Source organism: Microcaecilia unicolor, chromosome 10, assembly GCF_901765095.1.
Source record: "Microcaecilia unicolor chromosome 10, aMicUni1.1, whole genome shotgun sequence".
Classification (NCBI taxonomy): Eukaryota; Metazoa; Chordata; class Amphibia; order Gymnophiona; family Siphonopidae; genus Microcaecilia; species Microcaecilia unicolor.
This window is the reverse complement of record NC_044040.1, coordinates 70,520,548-70,545,198: the sequence shown is the minus strand read 5'-3', so window position 1 is coordinate 70,545,198 and position 24,651 is coordinate 70,520,548. Positions and strand designations below refer to the sequence as shown.

The window sequence follows — 24,651 nt, the reverse complement described above, 5'->3', positions numbered from 1 at the left end:
GCTCACAGAATATCCCCAACAGCACAAAAATATTCTTGCACAAATTTACACCTGCTCTGGGGGCAGGTACGACTAGCCAAATGTTCATGTAGTCTATGAGTGTACAAATGTGTTTTATAAAGTATGCACAATCTTTGCAATGGGGCCACTTTACTAAGCTGCAGTAAAAAAGTGGCCTGTGCTAGTTTGGATGCGTGAAATTGCCATGTGCTGGGCCATTTTTTAACATGGTGAGTAAAAAGGCCTTTTTTAAAATGGAGCAGTATATGGCCATGTGCTAATATTAACAGAAGCGAACGGCTATTTACTGCCTATTTACTTGGTGGTAAGGGTTCGTGCTACTCGTGAAGTAATCAGGCAGTGCACAGCAATGTGGTCGAGCTGCCAATTACCACTGGGAACACCCCCCGTGGTAGAAAATTATTTTCTACTGTGGGAAACAGCACGCGTCAACTTGGAATTACTGCCGGGCACTTGCGCTACCCCAGAGGTAGTGTCGATTTAGCGCACTCTACCCGCACGTTAGCCCTACTGCAACTTAGTAAAAGGGTCCCTATGTTCCCCAGGAAATGTCTATGCGTATATTATGTACTGCAGATGCTACGTTGTTCATTTTATTCACTCTTATTTTGATTTTGCTTCATTACACTCTTGGTGCATGCTTTCGTTATTTCTAAACTTGATTACTGTTACTCTATCTTCGCAGTTCTTCCAAACTCACAACTAAAAAGGCTGAGAACACTTCACAACTCGTTTTCTTTGCAGAGCTAAAAGTTATGACCATGTTTCACCTCTACCCTTTAGACTTCACTGGCTGCCTTTTCCATGTAGGTCATTCTTTAAAATTCTTTGTCTGGTCCACAAATCATATCACACTGCCTTCCGTCTTTCCTCTCTTCTGTGATAGTTCCGTACACACCTACAAGATGTTTGCGGTCACTTGATTCACACCATTTGGTGCTCTCTTCACCTAAATCAGCCCATCTGGAATCTACACGTCATTCTGCTTTTTGCTTTCTTGGTCCTAAGCTTTGGAATGATTTACATCCCTCTATTTGGTCTGAATCTTCCTTTAAGAAATTCAAAACTTTACTTAAATCTCATTATTTTTCTATTGCATTTGGAGGGGTTTAGTATTGATGTTTTCTTGACTTTTTAAAAAAAAGTATCCATGTTTTCTGGCTTGTATGTTATCTTTACTATCCTAATGGAATTTATGCTTTCTTCTTTCTATCTTTTGTTTTTATTTTGGTTGTTTTATATATCTTGTAAACCGCCCTGACCTGTTTGTTCCTATAGGGCCTCCTTTACAAAGCGACGGTATGCCCAACGCGGGCTTACTGCTCACTAAAAAGGAATTACCGCCGGGCTACCGTAGCAGCCCAGCGGTAGTTCCCACCCCCAGCGTGCCATCATATCCGGTGCTACAAAAATATGTTTATTTTTGTAGTGCCGGCGTGTACCTGGTGATAATCCGGTTACTGCCAGGTTAGTGTGAAGCCCTTACCGCCACCTCAATGGGTGGCAGTAAGGGTTCCCCCCGAAATGGCCGCTCGGCAAGTGCTTCATTTGCCGCATGGCCATTTCTTTAAAAAAAGAAAGACTTCCTTTTTACCCGCTGCAGTAAAAGGGGGCCTCGGTGCGCATCAAAAACACCTGCAAATGCCAGCGCAGGCCCCCTTTTGCCGCAGCTTGGTCAAAGGGGCCCATAGCGCGGTACAATAATTTTTAATAAACATAAACATAATATAAACATATTACGGCAAATGTAAGCCACATTGAGCCTGCAAATTGGTGGGAAAATGTGGGGTACAAATGCTACAAATAAATAAATAAAATTTCTCTTCATTAAATACTCAATAGTAAAAGATCAGCTCTCTGTACCACCTCTACATAGTGGAAGCACATTAATGCTGAAAGTGAATTGTTTACTTTTTTTTAGGAAACTTTTAAAAATGTTTTTATTAAAATGAGAGGAGACTATCAGTGGAATATGCAGTGAAAATCTATATAACTTGTGCTCAAACATACTGTGATTAGTGTACAAAAATAGTTAAATAGTTTCACAAATTGCCCCACTACTCTCTGGCTACATAAACTTTTCATTGATTGTCCATTGATAAGTTGCAAGTTATCTAAGATATTTGTACACTTATCACAGTGTGTTTGAGCACAAGTTATATCCCCCCTTATACAAAGCTGCGCACTAATGCCAACACAGCCCATTCACTTTGAATGGGTTGTGTTGGCATTACACCAGCAGTCACCAGCACTGGTAAAAAAAAAGGGGGGGGGACAGAATTTCACAGCATAAAATTATAAGAGGAGTCTAATAATGATGTGTGGTTATGTAATTGATAAGCAGAGCAGTACATGCTTGTGGTTTGGCATATGCTTGTAAGCGCATATGCCCGAGAGCATTTTAGTAGCACTGCATATTCCACTGATAGTCTTCTTTTATTTTAATAAACATTTTTTAAAAAACGTTTCCTAAAAATGTAAACAATGCACTTTCAATGTTAATGTGCTCCCACTGTGTGGTAATAGTACTATAGTACAGAGAGCTGATGTTATTTACTATTATAAGTTTATTCTCTCTGTTGTTGATATTAGTTGTTGGGATTATTCATGAAATGCTAGCATAAAAGGCAGAAATTGACCCTACACTGCAAGTGCAGACATTTACATCTGGTCTGGAGCAGGTGCAAAAATCTGCACCTATATTTTAAAGTAAACATATATACTACCACATTTTATATTCTATGTATGTACATGCGTACTCTGACCTAACTCTACCTCTATACACATTATCATGTCATTATTTGCTGGATTCTATATATTGTGCTTAGCATTCCGTACCTAAATCTAAGCGTATTCCACAACAATGTGTGTAACTTAATTGGCTTAACAAGAAAATCAGCATTAACAGCACTTAAACAAGCAATAATAAGCACTAATTGGCAATAATTAGAATTTATGCGCATAACTTGCTAAGCGTATGCTGTAACTCACTGCATCTAAATTCTAATGCACACATCCAAAAATGGGTGTGGTTATTGTCGGAGAAATGGTAGTTTCGTGGGCGTTCCCAAATTTACGCACATTGTTATAGAATATGGCCCAGTCTGCGTAAATCAATTTATACCATGTTTTCGTTGGTGTAAATGGATGCGCATAGTTTTAGCCGCTTGAATATCAACTAAGTGTATTCCATATACTGTGCTTAAATCTTATAGAATACACTTAGGCGAAAATGATTTTCGCGTGGATTTTCCAGGCGCCATATCCAATCTCCCCCTATGCATACATTTAAGCTGATCTTAATTCTATAACAGGCCATATATGTGTAAAAATGATGTTATAAAATTACCCCCAAAAAGTACTTTGCTGTTAGTTGCACATTTAAACCATTTTCCTTACTTGTGTAGTTGGATTTATTACTACGCGAGTGCATTTTGCTTCATATTCTGGACGAGGGTGTTCTTCCTGTTCTAAGAACTCAGTGGTGTCCCAGTTATACTCCAGCTCAGACTGCTGTCGTTTCCAGAGCTCAAGGAACACTGTCACTGGAAAAAGGGATAACAAACAAACATTTTTGGTGTTGCTACTATTCTCAGTGAACAATTTTTTTTGCCACTTAGTCGTGACTGGCAATGATGCCTGAATTAAAGAGCCAAAGAAAGGCTCTCTCTTTCAAGAAATGCACTGTGATATGAAGTAGGTCACTGTTACACATGCAGCTGTATTATACCAGAAATATTGTGGTTACTCTGAGTACTGTGCTCCCATAAACCACACACTCTCACAATCAGTGTGTGTATGGACACACATGTATTTGTTTTATTATTTTTTCTCTCCAGCAGATTTGAACATTGATTTTAGACGAGCAGGCTGTATTCTAGAGAGCTGCACAGGAAAGAGGATTGCGGGAATTCCATGGAATCCACGAGAAACCTGTAGGTATGACTTCTGGGTCCATGGGAATACCGTGGAGATTGGAGAAGTCACTGCAGGATTCCTACGAGGATGGGAGAAGTCATTGTGGGTTTCCCACAGCAGTATACTCAAATGACTGGCAATGCCAAAATGAGGCTTGGAATGCACTGAGAGAGACTACTGGAGCCTTACAGTGGGAATTGGAACATATTGAGAGAGGGTATTGGAGCACTGGCTCCACTGCTGCTTAGAAATCAAGGCTTTGCCATTCTGCAGGTATAATATACATGTTTGCTCTAAGTGATCTTGTCAAAAATGTCAGTGCCAAAAGATTAATCTGAAATAATTTAAGCCTTTAAGAATAATTGAATCTGCTCTACAAAAAAGAAAATAAAGTAAAGGAGAAACAGAATACTCTACGTAAGGATGTCAACAAGGTTAATCAAAGTAAGGGTGGCCCATGGGTTTCCACAACAAGGAAGAAGCAGCACTAGAGATCAAAGTTCCAATGATAGTTTATTAAACCTTCATAAAGGAGATCAATTCCACTAAGTAGTAGGCAACCAATATCAGTCTGACAGTTGTAAAGATCCACCAGAGAGAAATGCATTCAAATAAAGGCACCTTTGGATCTTTGCAGCTGTCAGAATGATATTGGTTGCCTGCTACTTAGTGGGATTGTTCTCCCTTATGAAGGTTTAATAAACTACTATTGGATCTTTGACCTCTAGTGCCTCTTCTTCCTTGTTGTGGAAACCTATGGGCCACCTGTACTTTGATTACCTTTGCTAAAAATAAATTCCCTACCTGTTTTTTTCTTTGCATCTGTGGGTACAGGCTGCAGGGCCGCCAAGGGGGGGGGGGGGGGGGCAAGATTCCCGTGGGCCTGGCATCCAAGGGCACAGGGGTCTGTCTCTCTTCTGCTCCTGACGAGACCCGGGTGATCGTGTTAAAGTAATCACCCGGGTCCTGACAGTAGCAGGAGAAAAACATTAACTGGGCCCTCCTTAGAGGCCAGGGAGGAGCAGATAGGATTCCAAATTGGATTTGGGGTCCCTGGTTTGGCTGGTGGGGGTCCCCAAGCCCTGCCAGTGGAAGTCTTCCTCCAGCTCTGTTCTCTGGCACATTGCCTGCCCTGCTCAGTGCTTCCCCTCATGTTGCACATGCGGCAGAGAACAACGCTGGAGGAAAGCTTCGACTGGAGGGGTTTGGGGATCCCCGCCAGGAAAGGGGGGGGGCAGGGAGGTGGGGCAAAATGTGCCCACACTCTTTTGGCTCCGCCCCCCAATCTTTCAAGTCTGGCTACACGCATGGAGGCAGAGGCAGCCCGAACGAGCGAATGAGGGATGGGAACTGCGACTGCATCCTGAGTCGGGGGGCCTGGGGTGCAGCGGCGGCGGTCCTGCCCTGGGCCTGGTTCTGACTCTCGGTGGCCCTGGGTACAGGTGGGGATGGAATGGATCTTAGCGGTACACGTGGGGATGGGATAGATTACAGTGTGAATGGGTGGGGCCGGGTGAAATTTCTGTCCCAGTGCAACTCTCTACTCTGTTCTCCATATCAGCACTTTATCAGAGCTATGAATACACAATCTTTTAAAACCTAAAGGGCAACCCCATAAGCCAGGTATTTACATTTATGCGTAAATTATGTGCATTGATGTTGCACTGCAAAGAATTTGTTCAGTCTGCACATTCCTCTCGGTTTCTTCTATTTGCTCTCTGGTTCATGCTATGGTAATCTCATGGATTGACTACTGCAACTCACTCTATGCTGGCCTTCCTTTACACTCACTTAAGCGTCTTCAACTGATACAATCTATGGAGGTTAAGCTTATCCATTGCGCACATTGCTTTGACCACGTCATCCCCCTCCTTCAACATGAACACTGATATCCTGCCATGTTTAGAATTTGCTTCAAAATATTGTGCTTGTCTTTAAGAATCGTTCTTCGGTGTCCCCAATCTATCTAAATTGTTAGTTCCCTACTGCCCAGAACATAGTATCCGATCCTCTTCTGATAATCTTCTTCATGTACCATCACCTTTGGCTCTCCATTTCTCTCTCTCTCTCTCTCAAGATACTGCTTTTAGCTACCTGGGTCCTAACTCTTTCTCTTCAACTTTTAGGATGCCCTTGCCTCTAAAATCATTTAAATCTCTTCTGAAAACCTATTTTCTGAAGTCTTTGAGAGTGATAGTTCTTTGTTTTCCTTTTGTTTAGCCTCCTCCTCCATTTGTCTCTTTTAATTTTCCTCTCTACCCTTTTTTTGCTCTCTTCCCTTGGTCTTTCTCCTTCTGGACTCCTTACAGTATTTAGTCAGTGCTGTCCCAAATCATTTTAGTCATGGTGTAAACTGCTTAGTTGCATTTCCAGGCTCAATTTTGCGGTATATCAAATGTGCAAAATAAATAAAATAAAATAAATAAAATGCATAGAATATAGACATTTACATGTGCATTGCACACAAAGAGGGGCATAATTACTACTACTACTTAACATTTCTAGAGCGCTACTAGGGTTACGCAGCGCTGTACAATTTAACAAAGAGAGACAGTCCCTGCTCAAAGAGCTTATAATCTAATAGACAAGTGAACGGTCGGTCCGAAAGGGGCAGTCAAATTGGGGCAGTCTGGATTCACCGAACGGTAAGGGTTAGGTGCCGAACGCAGCATTGAAGAGGTGGGCTTTAAGCAAAGACTTGAAGACGGGCAGGGAGGGGGTTTGGCGTAAGGGTTCAGGAAGGTTGTTCTAAGCATAGGGTGAGGCGAGGCAGAATGAGCGGAGCCTGGAGTTGGCGGTGGTGGAGAAGGGTACTGAGAGGAGGGATTTATCCTGTGAACGGAGGTTACGGGCGGGAACGTAAGGGGAGATGAGGGTAGAAAGATAGTGAGGGGCAGCAGACTGAGTGCATTTGTAGGTAAGAAGGAGAAGCTTGAATTGAATGCGGTATCTGATCGGAAGCCAGTGAAGTGACCTGAGGAGAGGGGTGATATGAGTATATCGGTTCTGGCGGAATATGAGACGTGCAGCAGAGTTCTGAACAGACTGAAGGGGGGATAGATGGCTAAGTGGGAGGCTGGTGAGGAGTAAGTTGCAGTAGTCCAGGCGAGAGGTATTGAGAGCATGGACGAGAGTTCGGGTGGTGTGTTCAGAGAGGAAAGGGCGAATTTTGCTGATGTTAAAGAGGAAGAAGCGACAGGTCTTGGCTATCTGCTGGATATGCGCAGAGAAGGAGAGAGAGGAGTCAAAGATGACTCCGAGGTTGCGGGCAGATGAGACGGGGAGGATGAGGGTGTTATCAACTGAGATAGAAAGTGGAGGAAGAGGAGAAGTGGGTTTTGGTGGAAAGACGATAAGCTCGGTCTTGGACATGAACGGGGCGCCCAAGTTTTCCTGAGGACGTCCTCGCAGGACGTCCCGGTGAAGGGGCGGGGAAACCCGTATTATCGAAACAAGATGGGTGTCCATCTTTTGTTTCGATAATACGGTCGAGGACGCCCAAATCTCCACATTTAGGTCGACCTTAGAGATGGTCGTCCCTGGTTTTCTGTGATAATGGAAACCGAGGACGCCCATCTCAGAAACGACCAAATCCAAGCCCTTTGGTCATGGGAGGAGCCAGCATTCGTAGTGCACTGGTCCCCCTGACATGCCAAGACACCAACCAGGCACCCTAGGGGGCACTGCAGTGGACTTCAGAAATTGCTCCCAGGTGCATAGCTCCCTTACTTTGGGTGCTGAGCCCCCCCAAACCCACTACCCACAACTGTACAACAGTACCATAGCCCTAAGGGGTGAAGGGGGCACCTACATGTGGGCACAGTGGGTTTCTGGTGGGTTTTGAAGGGGTTACATTTACCACAAGTGTAACAGGTAGGGGGGGGATGGGCCTGGTTCCGCCTGCCTGAATTGCACTGCACCCACTAAAATTGCTCCAGGGACCTGCATATTGCTGTTAGGGAGCTGGGTATGACATTTGAGGCTGGCAAAAAATATTTTTAATTTTTTTTTTTTAGGGTGGAAGGGGGTTAGTGACCACTGGGGGAGTAAGGGGAGGTCATCCCCGATTCCCTCCGGTGGTCATCTGGTCAATTCGAGCACCTTTTTGTGGCTTGGTCGCAAGAAAAAATGGACCAAGTAAAGTCGGCCAAGTGCTCGTCAGGGACGCCATTCTTTTTTCCACTATCAGCCGAGGATGCCCCAGTCTCACCTTCGCTATGCTTCCGACACGCCCCCGGGAACTTTGGTCATCCCTGCGACGGAAAGCAGTTGAGGGCGCCCAAAATCGGCTTTCGATTATGCCGATTTGGGCGAACCTGGGAGGACGCCCATCTCCCAAATTGTGTCGAAAGATGTGCGCCCTTCTCTTTCAAAAATGAGCCCAAAAGTATATAAATGCCAATGATTGCCAAGCGCTATTCCTTGAATACCGTTTGACCTAAAAAGTGGGTATTTGTGAGGGGGGCATACATACAGTAGACGAGGAACAAGAGCTAGGCACAAGTGGGGATCCCACTTAAATAGGCAAATTATAGAATATTGCAATTGCGTGCATCCCTACCATATTTAGGTGCCCATACTTATGCAACTGCAGGAGTCTAAATGTTAGGGGCACTGATATTGGATTACAGTAGTATTCTATAGCAGAATCTGGGTTCCCAGGTTCCCTTACAAAATAGGATCCTATTGTTTGCCCTTGGGGCACCTAAATGAAGGTGCCCACTTAGAAAATAACCCCCTAACACCAGAAATGGGCGGGCATTGGTCTTATTAATAACCCAGAAATCAGAGACTTCTCTAGGAAGGACCATCACTTAACTTTTCTTCATATAACAAAACATTTTGAGAGCTTCAATATATACAGTGGGGGAAATAAGTATTTGATCCCTTGCTGATTTTGTAAGTTTGCCCACTGACAAAGACATGAGCAGCCCATAATTGAAGGGTAGGTTATTGGTAACAGTGAGAGATAGCACATCACAAATTAAATCCGGAAAATCACATTGTGGAAAGTATATGAATTTATTTGCATTCTGCAGAGGGAAATAAGTATTTAATCCCTCTGGCAAACAAGACCTAATACTTGGTGGCAAAACCCTTGTTGGCAAGCACAGCGGTCAGACGTCTTCTGTAGTTGATGATGAGGTTTGCACACATGTCAGGAGGAATTTTGGTCCACTCCTCTTTGCAGATCATCTCTAAATCATTAAGAGTTCTGGGCTGTCGCTTGGCAACTCGCAGCTTCAGCTCCCTCCATAAGTTTTCAATGGGATTAAGGTCTGGTGACTGGCTAGGCCACTCCATGACCCTAATGTGCTTCTTCCTGAGCCACTCCTTTGTTGCCTTGGCTGTATGTTTTGGGTCATTATCGTGCTGGAAGACCCAGCCACGACCCATTTTTAAGGCCCTGGCGGAGGGAAGGAGGTTGTCACTCAGAATTGTACGGTACATGGCCCCATCCATTCTCCCATTGATGCGGTGAAGTAGTCCTGTGCCCTTAGCAGAGAAACACCCCCAAAACATAACATTTCCACCTCCATGCTTGACAGTGGGGACGGTGTTCTTTGGGTCATAGGCAGCATTTCTCTTCCTCCAAACACGGCGAGTTGAGTTCATGCCAAAGAGCTCAATTTTTGTCTCATCTGACCACAGCACCTTCTCCCAATCACTCTCGGCATCATCCAGGTGTTCACTGGCAAACTTCAGACGGGCTGTCACATGTGCCTTCCGGAGCAGGGGGACCTTGCGGGCACTGCAGGATTGCAATCCGTTATGTCGTAATGTGTTACCAATGGTTTTCGTGGTGACAGTGGTCCCAGCTGCCTTGAGATCATTGACAAGTTCCCCCCTTGTAGTTGTAGGCTGATTTCTAACCTTCCTCATGATCAAGGATACCCCACGAGGTGAGATTTTGCGTGGAGCCCCAGATCTTTGTCGATTGACAGTCATTTTGTACTTCTTCCATTTTCTTACTATGGCACCAACAGTTGTCTCCTTCTCGCCCAGCGTCTTACTGATGGTTTTATAGCCCATTCCAGCCTTGTGCAGGTGTATGATCTTGTCCCTGACATCCTTAGACAGCTCCTTGCTCTTGGCCATTTTGTAGAGGTTAGAGTCTGACTGATTCACTGAGTCTGTGGACAGGTGTCTTTCATACAGGTGACCATTGCCGACAGCTGTCTGTCATGCAGGTAACGAGTTGATTTGGAGCATCTACCTGGTCTGTAGGGGCCAGATCTCTTACTGGTTGGTGGGGGATCAAATACTTATTTCCCTCTGCAGAATGCAAATAAATTCATATACTTTCCACAATGTGATTTTCCGGATTTAATTTGTGATGTGCTATCTCTCACTGTTACCAATAACCTACCCTTCAATTATGGGCTGCTCATGTCTTTGTCAGTGGGCAAACTTACAAAATCAGCAAGGGATCAAATACTTATTTCCACCACTGTATATATATTTGCAAAACAGGCAGGGTAGATTTATTATCAGGTGTCATAGGCACAAACCTAGGGGCACCTACTCCATGGGCAATGTGGGGGGGGGGGGGGCTTAAGGGGCAGCTGCTCTGTGGGGGGGGGGGGGGGGGGAGAGAGAGAAAAAAAAATCTGCTCCTTCAGCACTGACTCCACTTGATTCCACATAGCTCTTAATTTCAGAGGGTGACTCCCAACTTTACCTGAATTAAAATTGGGATGGAACTCCAACAGCAGAAGCAGCAGATCATATGAGCTCCCTTTTACAACAGAAAAGCTAAAAGGAAGTAGAGGGTAGACTCTTTGTGGGGCCTGTAAGTGGGGACAGGTTACACAGACCCTAAATTCACTTCCTTCTGCCACTCTTGTTCTTTTCTGGCTCAAGACACTAGGGAGATGGGGTAGGGGTGGGACAATGAGACAAAGTTGGCACCCATACACTCTTCCTCTCCCCCTGCAAAGAGTTCAAAGAGTTGCATGGGGACAGAAATCTTACCCATCCCCGCCCGTCCCTGCTGGAATCTTACCCGTCCCCACTGGAATCTTACCCATCCCCACCCATCCCCACAAAAATTTAATGGTATATAAAAGAAAATTCCGGTCAGCTCTCTCAGTCTCTCTCTGGATTTGAGGCACTGTAGGCAAGGAAGGAATGGAAGTTGAAACTTGGAACACTCTGGTGTGCACATGTAAGATTTGTCTCTGATTTACTGGCACTGTGTGTGAGGTCACCACATGCTGAGGTCTGCGCATCAGCCCGGGAGCAAAGAGGATTAATTGTAACATAGTAAGTGACAGCAAATAAAGACCTGAACAGTCCATCCAGTCTGCCCAACAGTCACACTCATTATCAATTCATGATTAAATCAACGAGTGTGATATTATATACTTGATTATGGTCTTTCTTTCGTGTTTCTGGAACATAGACCATAGAAGTCTATCTGGCCGTATCCTTATGTTCCAACTACTGGAGTGGCCGTTGAAGCCCACTCCAGTCTATTTGTCTTCTCATTTGTGGGACACAGACCGTAAAATTCTGTCCAGCACTGTCCTTATGTTCCAGCCACTGAAGTTGCTGTCTAAGCCCTTTCCAGCCCATTCTAAACCAGATTCCCATGTATGAGATACAGAACATACAAGTCTGCCCAGTATCAGCCCTAGTTCATCACAGCCAGTCATCATCTAAGCGTCGCTTGACACATCCATACACATGCAGCCTTTTAAGGTTAGGTTTTTTATAACTTCCATTTTCTAATTAGAGATCCTCTGGGTTCATCCCCTGCCTTTTTGAATTCCGTCATCATTTGTGTCTCTACCACCTCCTTAATGGAAGACTTTCCACATTTGTGCTGTTAAATCAAGGAAGAAGAGGGGGAGGAGGAGGAGGAGGAGACTGTAAGCTCTTTGAGCAGGGACTGTCTTTCTTCTATGTTTGTGCAGCGCTGCGTATGCCTTGTAGCGCTACAGAAATGCTAAATAGTAGTAGTAGTAGTAGACAGGACTCAAAGAACTTGGTACTCGGTAGATGAGAGGCTGGTGCAGGTGCAGTTTACACTTCCACGGGAACCCCGCAGAATTGCTTCCATCCCCGTGGGAACCCTGCAGTAACTGCTTCCGTCCCTGCGGGGTTCCACAGGATTCCCATGAACCCCGTTCCCGTGCAGCTCTCTAGCTCAGAGTTTCTTCAGAAGGACATCTGTGTAACAGTGTGCATGCCATACTTTCAGTTCTGACAATAGGAAGTAAGCAACAACAGAAGAAAATGGATCTCAAATTAACAAGCTTAATCAGTGTTATTTAACCCTTCTCCCCCTTAAATTACAGATATACAATACAGAAACAAAAGGACCCTTTGCCTTAATATAATCAAATCCAATACACTGAAACAGGTACATGGTATGACACCTAAGGACCTTCTACGCTAATATAATTAAATCCATCACCCTGAAACAAGGACATGGTTTGTGGCAAGTTACTCATTGATAATGAGTGTGACTGTTGGGCAGACTGGATGCCGTTCAGGTCTTTATTTGCTGTCACTTACTGTGTTACAATTAATCCTCTTTGCTCCCGGGCTGATGTGCAGACCTCAGCTCTGACACAGGCATGAGTATCGGATGTCACCTGACTTACTGGCAAAATGCATGTGGTGACCTCTCAGCACACAGTGCCAGTAAATCAGAGACAAATCTTACATGTGCACACCAGAGTGTTCCTTGTGGCAATCATCCACACTTTAATATTCCCTTATCTCTTGTTTGTCCTGTTTGTCTGTCCTAATTAGATTGTAAGCTATGTCGAGCAGGGACTGTGTCTTCATGTTCACGTGTACAGCGCTGCGTACGTCTAGTAGCGCAATAGAAATGATAAGTAGTAGTAGTAGTAGTAAGTTCCTGGGCGAGCCTTCAACTAGGTATGGAATGGCATCTGTATGGCTTTTTTTGCTTTGGCTAGTCCACAGTTGAGGGCTACTGTTTATGTTCCTACCATAGAAATTTTCTTGGGCTTTTCTATGGCAGATGCAGTGTTGTTCAAAGTACTTAAGTAAAAGCAAACATAAATGCATATTTTCATAAGTAAAAGTACAGGGAAGAACACATTAAAAAACGTACTTAAGTGAAAGAAAAAATGTTATTGCCTAATATAATACCTTTTGATTACAATGAATGCAACTACTGTTAATGTTTTTATCCCAATAACTTTATTGCTCTACAGTTCTATCCACTTTACTTTTAGTAAAATTTAATTTTGAAAATGACTGTCATTCATGTGTGTGTGCTTGTGAGTCATTAAACCTGCACAGCCAAAAAGCCTTCCAACATCTGCACAAGCAGGAAGTGGAGTGTTCAGGCTGATATACTGCTGATGTCTTCTGATTGAGTCTGCAGGTATTGATCAAAGGAATTTCTGTCTAAAACACTTGGGGGGCCTTTTACTAAGCCGTGGTAAAAAGTGGCTTGCGATAGTGTAGGCGCAGGTTTTGGGAGCGCGCTGAAATATTTTTCAGTGCATAAACCAAAAATGCCTTTTTAAAAATTTTCCCAGAAAATGGACGTGTGGCAAAATCAAAATTGCTGCGTGTCCATTTTGGGTGTCTGATCTTACCGCCAGCCATAGGCCTAGCGGTAAGGAATCTACGCGGTAATGACTGACGCACGTCAGATGCCACTTGTCGCACATCCGCTACACGAGGCAGAAAATAAAAAATATTTTTCAGACGTGTGTAGCGGACACGTGCCAAAAATGAAATTATTGCAAGAGGCATGCGGTAGTCAGGCAGTAAGTTCATTTTGGCATGCGTTGGATGCGTGTAGAACCTTATCATCTGCATTAGAAGTAGTGCTCTCTAATTAATCACTTGCATCTTAATTATTATTGGTCAGGCTATCCAATTACAGAGAAAGCTTTCACAAAGTTGGAACCATTGTCTGTTAATCTAACAATTTTTTTGTAGGATGGCAAACTCCTTATGAATGTCTTCTAGAACTGATGGAAGAACGTTAAATGTGTGTGAACCCTTTAATTTTCTTAAGGACAGAAAAGGAGACTTCCTTTTTAAAGATTCTATCAATCCAGTGGATAGTCATCACAATGCAACGTTTTCCATGGGATGACCAGCAGTCTGTTGTGGTAGAAACATATAAATTGCAACCAGCTTCTGCTTCATCTCTGCTTCAAAGCTTAGGCAAAGGATCCCATAGACCTAAGGAGACTCATCTCTTGCAGTTGGCAGCACAGTTTGCGCTCACTGTTTGGTCTGTATTTGTCTTTATTGGATTATTGGATTTAAGGATCAAGATGCAGAGGGATTATGTGTGTCTGTAAAATGCTGCCTACCCTTGGTAGCATTATACAAATAAAAGTACTAAACCACCATGTTTCTGCAGCCAGCCACAAATGTGACAGCTATGGTAAATATACTTTATAAACATCAGGGTCAACATTCAGTCGGTGCAGTCAGCAAGTTAAATTGAGTGGTGTTGCTGGTGCTTAAATTAATATGTATTTTTAGTGTTGCAATCTATACTAGCACTGTGTGGGGAGTGGGGTAATACTATAACTGTGCACCCCTGTTGCACCTATTCTTTAAAGAAAAAGGGGAACCTATTTTCCTTAATAGAATACTAGCATAACAGCAAAAATACACACTTATAATTTAGACACAAACAAGTATGCCAGCCATAGAGCTGGTGTTAAGTGCTTATGCCTACATGCCAGAGATATGCATATAATTTATAGTGTTTTATAGGTCATCCCCCTGATTCTATAAAAGTCACCACAAATTGCGTGTACAAATTTAGGCATGCCCCCGATTTGCACACTCAACTTAATAGAATAACGAGACAATTTGTGCCAACCAGTGGCTTTTTAACAAGGAATTATTGGCGTAAATCCCTGCGTATAAATTTATGAGCACTGGGGTATATTCTATACATGTGTAAATTTTGGAATGCCCACAAAATGACAAATTCCCCGCCCATAACCATGCCCCTTTTTACCTGTGCGGGTTAGAAGTGAGGCACACTGCATTACAGAATACACTTAGCGAGCTGTGTGCGTAAATTCTAATTATTGTCTATTAGTGCTCATTACTGGTTAACTGCTGTTAAAAAGGGTGATTGGCTTGTTAAGCCAATCGAGTTACGTGCGTTGTTATAGAATATGCTTCCACGGATCACTAGGCACGCTATATAGAAAGTAAATCCAAAAAAGTGCATGCATTTAGCTAAAACCTTGGCCCCAGCTTTGTTCCCTGGGAATGCCACTGCTTATTGTGAGCTGAAGCATACACAGAATGGCAATATGTTCATATTTTTACCTGCATATAGGACTAAATTCTATAAATGACGCCTAAAAATTTGGTGCCGAAAAAACAGCACTTAGTATGGCATGCTTAAAGTTAGATGTCATTTACAGAATAGTGCTTAGCACCGAAAACCTTGACTACATTTAGGAGTGACCATTTACACCTACGATACCTTGGTGTAAATCCCTGTGCCTAAATTAGGCGTGGATCCCCGTTATTCTGTACCAACACGCATAAATTGTGGGAACACCCATGATCCGTCCATGACCCTCTCATGGTCGCACCCCCTTTTTGAACCTGCATGTAAAATTTACGTAAGCATTTAAATCCAATTAGCTCCAACAATTGCTTAAGTCAATTACTGGCACTAATTGCCTCAATATTCAATTAAAATGTATGGGCAAATTGGGCATGCACCCAAATTCGTTAATGCAATTTTTAGCAATTTGCATAGAATTTGGGGGATACTGTGAACAATTTTAAAACAAGTCATTTGTGCACATAAATCAGAGTTTTATGTGCATAAGAGCCTTTTAAAATGACCTCTTAAATAGTATATACATTTTGCCAGATTCTCTTGAGATACCTTTGGATAAAATAGAATGTTAAAAGTTTGCAAGAGAAAAAAAAGGGAAATTCAGCTTACCCCATATCCCCATGAATACTGCAAACACTAGTGTTCCAAAGCTGTCAAATATGCAGAGTTTCTGTAAAACATTCAACACACTTCATTTTTATTTTTTTTTAAAGAAGATAGTCTTGTATTACGGTAACCAGAGCCAAAGGAGATTTTAGGTGCTCATGTTCAAAGCAGATGGACATCTTAAAATGCTTACAATAAAAAAAAAAAAGTTCCATCTGCTAAAAATGTCCAAATCCTGATTTTGGAAAGTCAGAATAGAATTTGGACATTTCACGCTGCAGTTCGTACAAATAGCATGGGGGTATATTGTGGGCATGTTTTGGATGGGACAAGGGAGGGTTCAAAAGTAGGACGTCCAACAGAGGTTTTCGAATGGGAAGTAACGTCCATATCTAAAAAGGATGTTTTTATCTAGACCTGTTTCAGTCACGACCAAGTTACAAAAAGTTGCTCTAATTGAGCTGCTGCCACTGATGGGATAAAGGCATGACCCCCTCCTTAATCCCCCAGTGGTTGCTGCCTCTTCCCTTTCCCCTAAAAGTGAAACCGAAAAGGAAAACCAGGATCTGTGTCAGCTGCAGGTATTATGGCCATTCCCATCAGGTGGGAAAATAAACTAATACACTTGAAACTTGAAGAAAGTCCTAAGCTGGTAAGCAGCCTAGTGGTTAGTGAAATAAACTGTGAACCAACGGATCCAGGTTCAAGTCCTACTTCAACTCTTTTTTTTTTTTTAATTCTGAGTCTTCCAGAAACAGAAAAATACCTACTGTACCTAAATATGACATCCTCAAGCCTGAAGGCTATTGAAGTGGTGTACATTCAGATACAGTAGGTATTTTTCAGGTACTGGAGGGACCACATTTACAAAAAAAAAAAAAAGGGTTATAATAGGGTTTGGACCTCTGTCCCTTGGTTTACAGTCTACTGCATTAACTACTAGGCTACTTTTCTGGTCTGCAGGGACATCTCTGTGGCCATATTTTTGCAAATGATGCCAGACAGAAGTTCACGTCCCTGTTTTTTTGTCGTTCAAAAGTTGGACATTTCACTTTGGAAAATGGCTATTCATTTTGGACGTTTTCAGTGTAAAGATGTCCATCTCACAGCCATAATTGAACAGGAAATCTAGACATTTTCCCTATTTGATTATGGCTGTGAACTGACCATTTTTGGGGATGATGTAAGAAGGACATTTTTTTGGACTTAGATTTTTTTTTTTTAATGCTCCTCATAGTGTACTCTGTTTTTGTATTTCCATCATTTTTGCAACCTATTTGGTTTAATGTATGCAACTTGAATCAGATCTCAGTACATTTCTGCCATTACTTATTTATTTAACATTTTTAGGAGCAATAAAAAAAAGATCATGTGTGGGATAAATAAATAAGGAATTTACCTTTGATGATTCACAGGTGATGTTGAGACGCCAGTACGAACATCCTTTATCACACTGAGGACACATTATAATTTTACCACCAATGTTGGAATCGCACACCTCTTTGCTTAATGAAAAACAAAGAACAGTTCAATTATGTTTCTTATTATGAACACTTCCTCCATATTTTCGAGCTTCTCTGCATTCTCTCTGTTTATACTCAATGCCTCAGTTCCTTACTAGGATGCATTTTCATTTCAAACAAAACTGGAACATTTTCACATATTTTCTTGTTTCATTTCATTTTGGTTTTTTTTTTCAAAAAAGAAAGACAAAGGAAAATTTGCTTCTTCTTAAAGCAGATGGCTGTGGCCCAACCCCTGCCACCATTTTAACCCCATTCCTGGTCCTCTACAGATCCTCGTTAAAAATAAAACAAGAGCTGTGAAGCCAAAAATAACCCCTCACAAATAAGACTCCTCTAATATATTTTCAGAAAACGTCAGAAGGAAAATGTTATAAATCACACACTGCAATTCTCAAATACAACTTAAAAAAGTAGAGGAGAAAAAGGGGGGGGGGAGGGAAGATTGGGAGGGGGAAGGGGGAGGAAGGGGGAAGGGGGGAGAAAATAAATAAAATAAGTTGATGACAGACCCTGTCGGTCAATGCTGCTGTGACTGTTTGTTGGCGTTATGTTTAAGCCAAATGTTGTTTGTAACCTGGATGCATTGTCATCAATAAAAAATGTTGAAACATAAAAAAGTAGAGGAGAAAGCATCAGAACCCCGTCTAGAGCAAAATTACCAGCTCAAAGACTAGAAAGGGATTATGGTCCCAGTTGCCTATTAAAGCACCAGTGCACTGGACTGTGGTCCCAGTTGCCTATTAAAGCACCGATACTCAACCTGCAGAAGTGTGGAAATAAAGTTATTAAGCATTTGCTTTAACATTACCTCCAAGTACATGAGTCCTGATATTTATATCCATATAAAAAGCAAGCGAGTCCGACTATTGCTGCAAAAACCAGCATTATTGTATAAAAACCAAGCCACGCAAAATAGATTCCAATTTTCTCTCCATAATATTTCCTGTAGAAAGACAAATCTTTATCAGAAAATTCTATTCTTGCAATTTACTTAGGGTGTCATTTTCTGAGAGTTAGCACATGCTAATGCCATTAAACATATTATATATCACAGGATCCTTTGCATAGGTAATTCTATGAAGCGGGCTCTAACATTTATGTACCAAATACACGTATTTGACTAAGCTCTGGAACATGTTGCCGGAGAATGTAGTAACAGCAGTTAGCGTATCTGGGTTTAAAAAATGTTTGGACAAGTTCCTGGAGGAAAGGTTCATAGTATATTATTGAGACAGACGTGGGGAAGCCACTGCTTGCCCCAGGATTGGTAGCATGGAATGTTGCTACTATTTGGGATTCTGCCAGGTACTTGTGACCTGGATTGGCCACTGTTGGAAACAGGATACTGGGCTAGATGGACAATTGGTCTGACCCAGTATGGCTATTCTTATGTTCATAAATATAGGCAGAACCTGTGGAATTCTATAAGTTACATACATATCTCTGGCATTTAGGTGCAAGCACTTACATCAGCTCTATGGTTGGCATACTCAGTTAAGCTAGTGTTTATTACAAGAAAGTAAGCATCTCTTTTCCTCTATAGAATATGTGCCTGCATAATAGGCCCTGCAGTAAATAATGCATATTAATGACATCCGTGAATGGTTAGTGAATGACTCCCTTATTCCATAAATGATGTAATCATTGGTAATTTTATACTAGGGATTGGGATTTTTATCTGAGCCCATATCCTCCTAATGCTGTAATAGTCACCAAAAATTGCACACATGCCCAATTTGCGCACGCAATTTAACTGACTAACATACTAATTAATACCAATAATTGGTATTAACAAGCAACTGGTATTAACAAGTAATTATTGGCATGAATTAAAAACATCGGCACAGAAAAAAGCACTCTTCTATAAGCCATGCTTAAAGTTAGGCGCGATTTATAGAATAGCGCTTACAGCTGGGAATCGTGCCTAACTTTAGGCGTGGTCTTTGCACCAACTGAAACATGGTGCAAATGTACATGCCTACATTAGGTGTATATCCCTGTTTTTCTATAGCAACACGTTAATTTTAGGAATGCCCTGTTCCGCCCATTTCTGCACCCCCTTTTCGAATCACGTATAAATTTTAGGTGCGGATCCAGGACCTACAGTTACATACATAAAGTTCAATTAACTTTAATTAGTGCCAATAATTGCTTGCCAAAAAGCCAATTATTGGTGCTAAGTAGCTTGTTATTCAATTAAATTGCATACGAAAATTGGGCACAGGCCCAAATTTACGCACGCAGTTTTTGGCGACTTTTACAGAATTAGTGGGTATATGTGTGTGCATATATATATATATATATATACATATAAAAACAAACATAATGTATCCATATATACATACACACATATATCTATATACATATTTATATATCGTGAGACTACCACTAGACCTCGCGGCTGCTATTTTGAGCCTGCATCTGTTATGGGCAGCAGCAACTGGAGTTTAGTGCTGTCTGTCTTACCCTAGACTACCAGGCCATCCTTCAGGTAGGCCTTGGGTGTCTATAGCGTAGTGGTGGGGGTCATCAAGATGCACTTTGGGGGGAGAGGCATAGGGAGAAGGAGAGATGCTAGCTAAACAGGGGAGACAATGGATTAGGTACAATTTTGGTGCCCCACCTCCACTGTTCCCTCTAAGCTGAGTGAGAGTCCTGCCAGTGGGGGGGGGGGGGGGGGGGGGGGTGCTGTTTCAATATCACATTTTCAATAGTGAGGGACAAGCAAGTTCTGCAAGACTTCAGGGAACCTGCTGTGCCTAGCAATTGAAACCATAATATTGAAGCACTACCCCCTACTGGCAGCAATGCAGTTGGAGGACTCCTGCTTAGCATAGAAGGAACAGTGCCTACCTCTCTTGTGCAGCCACACTGGCCACACATACCTTCCTATGTCACTGCACGTAAATGTAAGGAGCACTGGATACCGGGTTATGCTAGTATTCTATAACAGAAGCTGGGCCTAAATAGAGGTGTCCAGTTATAGAACTGCCCCAATAGGGGTTATTTTATAAGTGACAAGCATGTTGAACAGCATTTTATACGCTCAAATAGATGCTTATAAAATAGTCTGGAATTAAACATAGAAAAGTAGGTGCTCAGAAAACTCAGTGACTACTTTAATGCAATTCACACAAAGACATTTCCAAGGGCAAAGATTGAGCAGAGCAAGGCAGGATTGGCACTTACACATTGAGGCGTATTTTCAAAGCACTTTGACTTATAAAGTTACGTGGAGGGGCATAATCGAACGGGGCCGGCCATCTATAAGGGCGGCCATCTCTAATGCCGGCCCCGTCAAGCGGCATACCCGACTGTATTATCGAAACAAGATGGCCGGCCATCTTTCGTTTTGATAATACGGTCAGGGCCGGCCAAATCTCAACATTTGGCCTGTCCTTAGAGATTGCCGGTGTTAGAAATGGCCGCCATTGGTTTTCGCTGACAATGGAAACTAATGGCGGCCATCTCAAACCCGGCCAAATTCAATGCATTTGGTCATGGGAGGAGCCAGCATTTGTAGTGCACTGGTCCCCCTCACATGCCAGGACACCAACCGGGCACCCTAGGGGGCACTGCAGTGGACTTCACCAAATTGATCCCAGGTACATAACTCCCTTACCTTGTGTGCTGAGCCCCCCAAAACCCACTCCCCACAACTGTACACCAGTACCATGGCCCTTACGGGTGAAGGGGGGCACATAGATGTGGGTACAGTGGGTTTCTGGTGGGTTTTGGAGGGCTCCCATTTACCACCACAAGTGTAACAGGTGGGGGGGATGGGCCTGGGTCCGCCTGCCTGAAGTGCACTGCAGTACCCACTAAAAACTGCTCCAGGGACCTGCATAGTGCTGTCATGGAGTTGGGTATGACATTTGAGGCTGGCAAAAAAATGTTTTTAATTTTTTTTGGGGGGTGGGAGGGGCTTGGTGACCACTGGGGGAGTAAGGGGAGGTCATCCCCGATTCCCTCCGGTGGTCATCTGGTCATTTAGGGCACATTTTTTACCAAGTAAAGTTGGCCAAATGCTCGTCAGAGCCGGCCTTCTTTTTTCCATTATCGGCCGAGGCCGGCCATCTGTTAACCATGCCCCCGTCCCACCTTCAGTACACTTCTGACATGCCCCCTTTAACTTTGGCCGGCCCTGTGATGGAAAGCAGTTGAAGCCAGCCAAAATCGGCTTTCGATTATACCGATTTGGCCGGCCTTAGAAGAAGGCCGGCCATCTCCCGATTTATGTCGGAAGATGGCCGGCCTTCTCCTTCGAAAATAAGCAGGATAGTTACTTATGGGACTTTGTAAGTCTAAGTGTTTTGAAAACAAGCGCAAAAGTCTTATAAAATGCATACTTAAGCTCCGATTTTTACAGTTATATACTTGCACTATCAGTTTTGCTTTGGAGAGGGTACAACTATGTGGCAGCTTTTGAGAAAGCAATTTTATTAAAGCACATGGGTCTATATTTTGCCTGTAGAAAACAAATACACCTATTGTGCCTTCACTGCATGGATGCCTTATTATAAAATTATCCTTATGAGTCCTAGAGAAAGGCAAAGCACAAGAGAAAACGGCACAAGAGTACTGTCTTCTTTATGAAGCTGAGCAATTTCTGTGTGATCACAGTGTAACTCAAGTTGACCTTTACTTCCTTTTCCTGTTTTATGACATGGACTCTGAACTTTAGTTCACTGAATTCTGGATTTTTTCTTGGTCAGGGCATCAGAGCTTGCCAAGGGGTCCCAATTTTTGAAAGGGAGTTTTTAGTATATGCCCCCAGCCACGTCTCACTCTGCCTTGGCTCAATCTCATGGTCATTCCAGAAAATATTTTATTTACATCAGTGACAGCAGGGATGGGTAAGAGGGAGTGTTTCAGTTCACTCTATTACACCCCCTATCCAGCATCTATTTCCCCAAGGAACATATCTGCAAGGGGGTCTACTCCAAAATTGTGGCACTGGTTGAATTGCTGGTGGACATGCCCAAGCCCTGCTAGCTGAAGATGTCCACTGCATGAGCCTCCTGCCATACTGTTTGAGCAGTGTAGCAGTTGGAAGTGTGCTTCATCCACCGATGCCAGCCCTCCTGCATATGCTCAGTTCAGGCACTTGAAAATGGAAAATAAGATGATACCTTTTTATTGTACTAGCCTAATACTTTTTTCAATTAGCTATGAAAGACCAAAATCTCCTTCCTCAGGTCAGGACAGTATACTGCTGTTATGGTATCCTCTCCTGACCTGAGGAAGGAAGTGTTGTCTCTGAAGGCTAATCAAAAATGTATTAAAATCAGTCCAATATAAAGGTATCACCTTATTTTCTATTTTGTGTTTTATTTGCATTCATTAACCATTATTAACACAGCTACCACATTACTTTATCCTTTCTGTACCTTTGTTGTCTGGCCATTTACTTTTTCTAATTGTGTTGGTCCCAGTCTCTTAATTCTGCTTTCCTTCATCTTCTCTTAACTCTCTTGCTAGGGTTTCCTGTCCATTTGTCTTTTCTCTCTCTCCTTTTCTTTGTTTTCCTCAATTTATTGTTCTGCCTCTCTGTCCAGATTTAATTCATTTGTACTATCCAGTCTTTAATTTTCCTCTTTTTACTTCATCTACCTATGACTTTTCATCTTTTCCTCGCCCTTCTTCTCTCCATACCCCTTCTTCTTATTCTCCAGTCTTTCAGTAACTCTATCCTTTCCTCCTTTCCATCCAGCTGCTCCCCTCTTTCTCTCCCTACCCTTCCACCCAGCATCTCCCTATCCTTCCAGTGTCTCCCTCCTCTTGCTCTCTTCAACCTTCCATCCGTCTCCTCTCTTTTTCTCCCTATCCTTCTATCCAGCATCTTCCCTCTTTCTCTCTCTATCCTTCCACCCATCTACCCTCTCACCCAATCCTTCCATCCAGTGTCTCCCTCTCTCCAAATCCTTCCACATTCAGTGACTCCCTCTTTCTCCCCTTCCTTCTAGCCAGTGTCTCCCTCTCTCTCTCTCTCTACCCTTTTCCATTCAGTGTGCCCCCTCTCTCTCCCCCATCCTTCCAGTGCCTCCCCTTTCTGTCTGCATCCTTCTATCCATAGACTCCCCGCCCTTCTATCCAGTGTCTTCTCTCTTTCTCCCCCCATCCTTCCATCCAGTATCTACCCCCTCTCCCAATTCTTCCATCCTTTGTCTCTCTCTCTCTCTTCCCTTGCTTCCATCCAGTCTCTCTTTCTCTGTTACACCCTTTTCCCCTCTCCCCCATCATTCCAGGAGCTCTCCTCGTTCTCTCCCTACCCTTCCATCCAGCGTTTTCTCTCTTTCTGTCCCCATCCTTCCAGCATCTTCCCGACCCTCTTTCTCTCCCTTCTTTCATCCAGCATCTCCCCTCTTTCTCTCTCCATCTGTCCAGCCGGGGTCTCCTCCTTTCTCCCCATCCTTCTCCCCAGCAGCTTCTCTCTCTCTCTCTCTCTCTCCTGCCTTTTTCCATGTCCCCTCTTTCTCTCCCCATCTTTCCACTCATCTCTGTCTGTACCCCTCTTCCATCCAGCATCCCCACTCTACTATCATTTTCTCCCCTCTACTCTCTCCATTCAGTACGTCCTGCCTCCCTCTTCTTGCCCTTTCCCCCTTCCATCCGGTATCTGTTTCCTGGCAACTGGTGCTTCTCCCGATGAGCAGCAGTGGCTGTGGCAAAACAACAAAAAAAGCAAGCACAGGGCCGCAGCAGACTTCAGGCTTGCGCTGTCAGCTCTGCTGGTCCTCTGCCCCCACTGACGTCAATTTCCCATTCCGAGAGTACAGGACCAGCAGAGCTTGAAGGCTGCTGTGGCCCCGTGCTTGCTTTTTTTTAAAATGTTTTGCCATGGCTGCTGCTGCTCATTGGGAGCAGCAGCAGTGGCAGTATGGGAAAAATGTTGAAAGATGATCCCCTGGCTCGGCAGTGTGTCTCAGTGGGAGTCTCCAGCTGAATGCGGGAGACTTGGAATGGTCTGGTGTATGGACCAGGATCTTGAGGGTTAGGGGAGAGTTTCAGATTCATTTTAAAACAATCCAGGAACGTAAAAATCTTTGAAGTTAAAATGATGAAATATTTTGCACCCAGATAGGACTTAACAAAGATCTGGGTTTCCTATCACATTATAAACCATAAAATTATACTGCTTTGTCACCCTCTGATCACCCATCTATCTTCCCAGAAGAGGGATCAAATGTCCAGGAGATTGAGTCCTTTTCAGTATGGAGTTACACTACATTAGAGTGACAGTATGATTTACTAAGT

The 24,651-nt window shown here is 43.2% G+C and overlaps 1 protein-coding gene across 3 annotated transcripts in view; it reads right to left on the bottom strand.

Moving 5' to 3' along the window:
- The window catches only part of ANO6 (anoctamin 6), a 261,187-nt gene that overhangs the window by 103,789 nt on the left and 132,747 nt on the right, over nucleotides 1-24,651 (bottom strand). For all 3 annotated transcript variants that reach the window (XM_030216966.1, XM_030216968.1, XM_030216967.1), the window contains 4 exons: nucleotides 18,203-18,337; nucleotides 17,268-17,373; nucleotides 15,872-15,932; nucleotides 3,421-3,566 (listed from right to left, as the gene is read on the bottom strand). In XM_030216966.1, coding sequence (XP_030072826.1) covers nucleotides 3,421-3,566; nucleotides 15,872-15,932; nucleotides 17,268-17,373; nucleotides 18,203-18,337 — 448 coding nt within the window. The remainder of the gene's footprint in view (nucleotides 1-3,420; nucleotides 3,567-15,871; nucleotides 15,933-17,267; nucleotides 17,374-18,202; nucleotides 18,338-24,651) is intronic.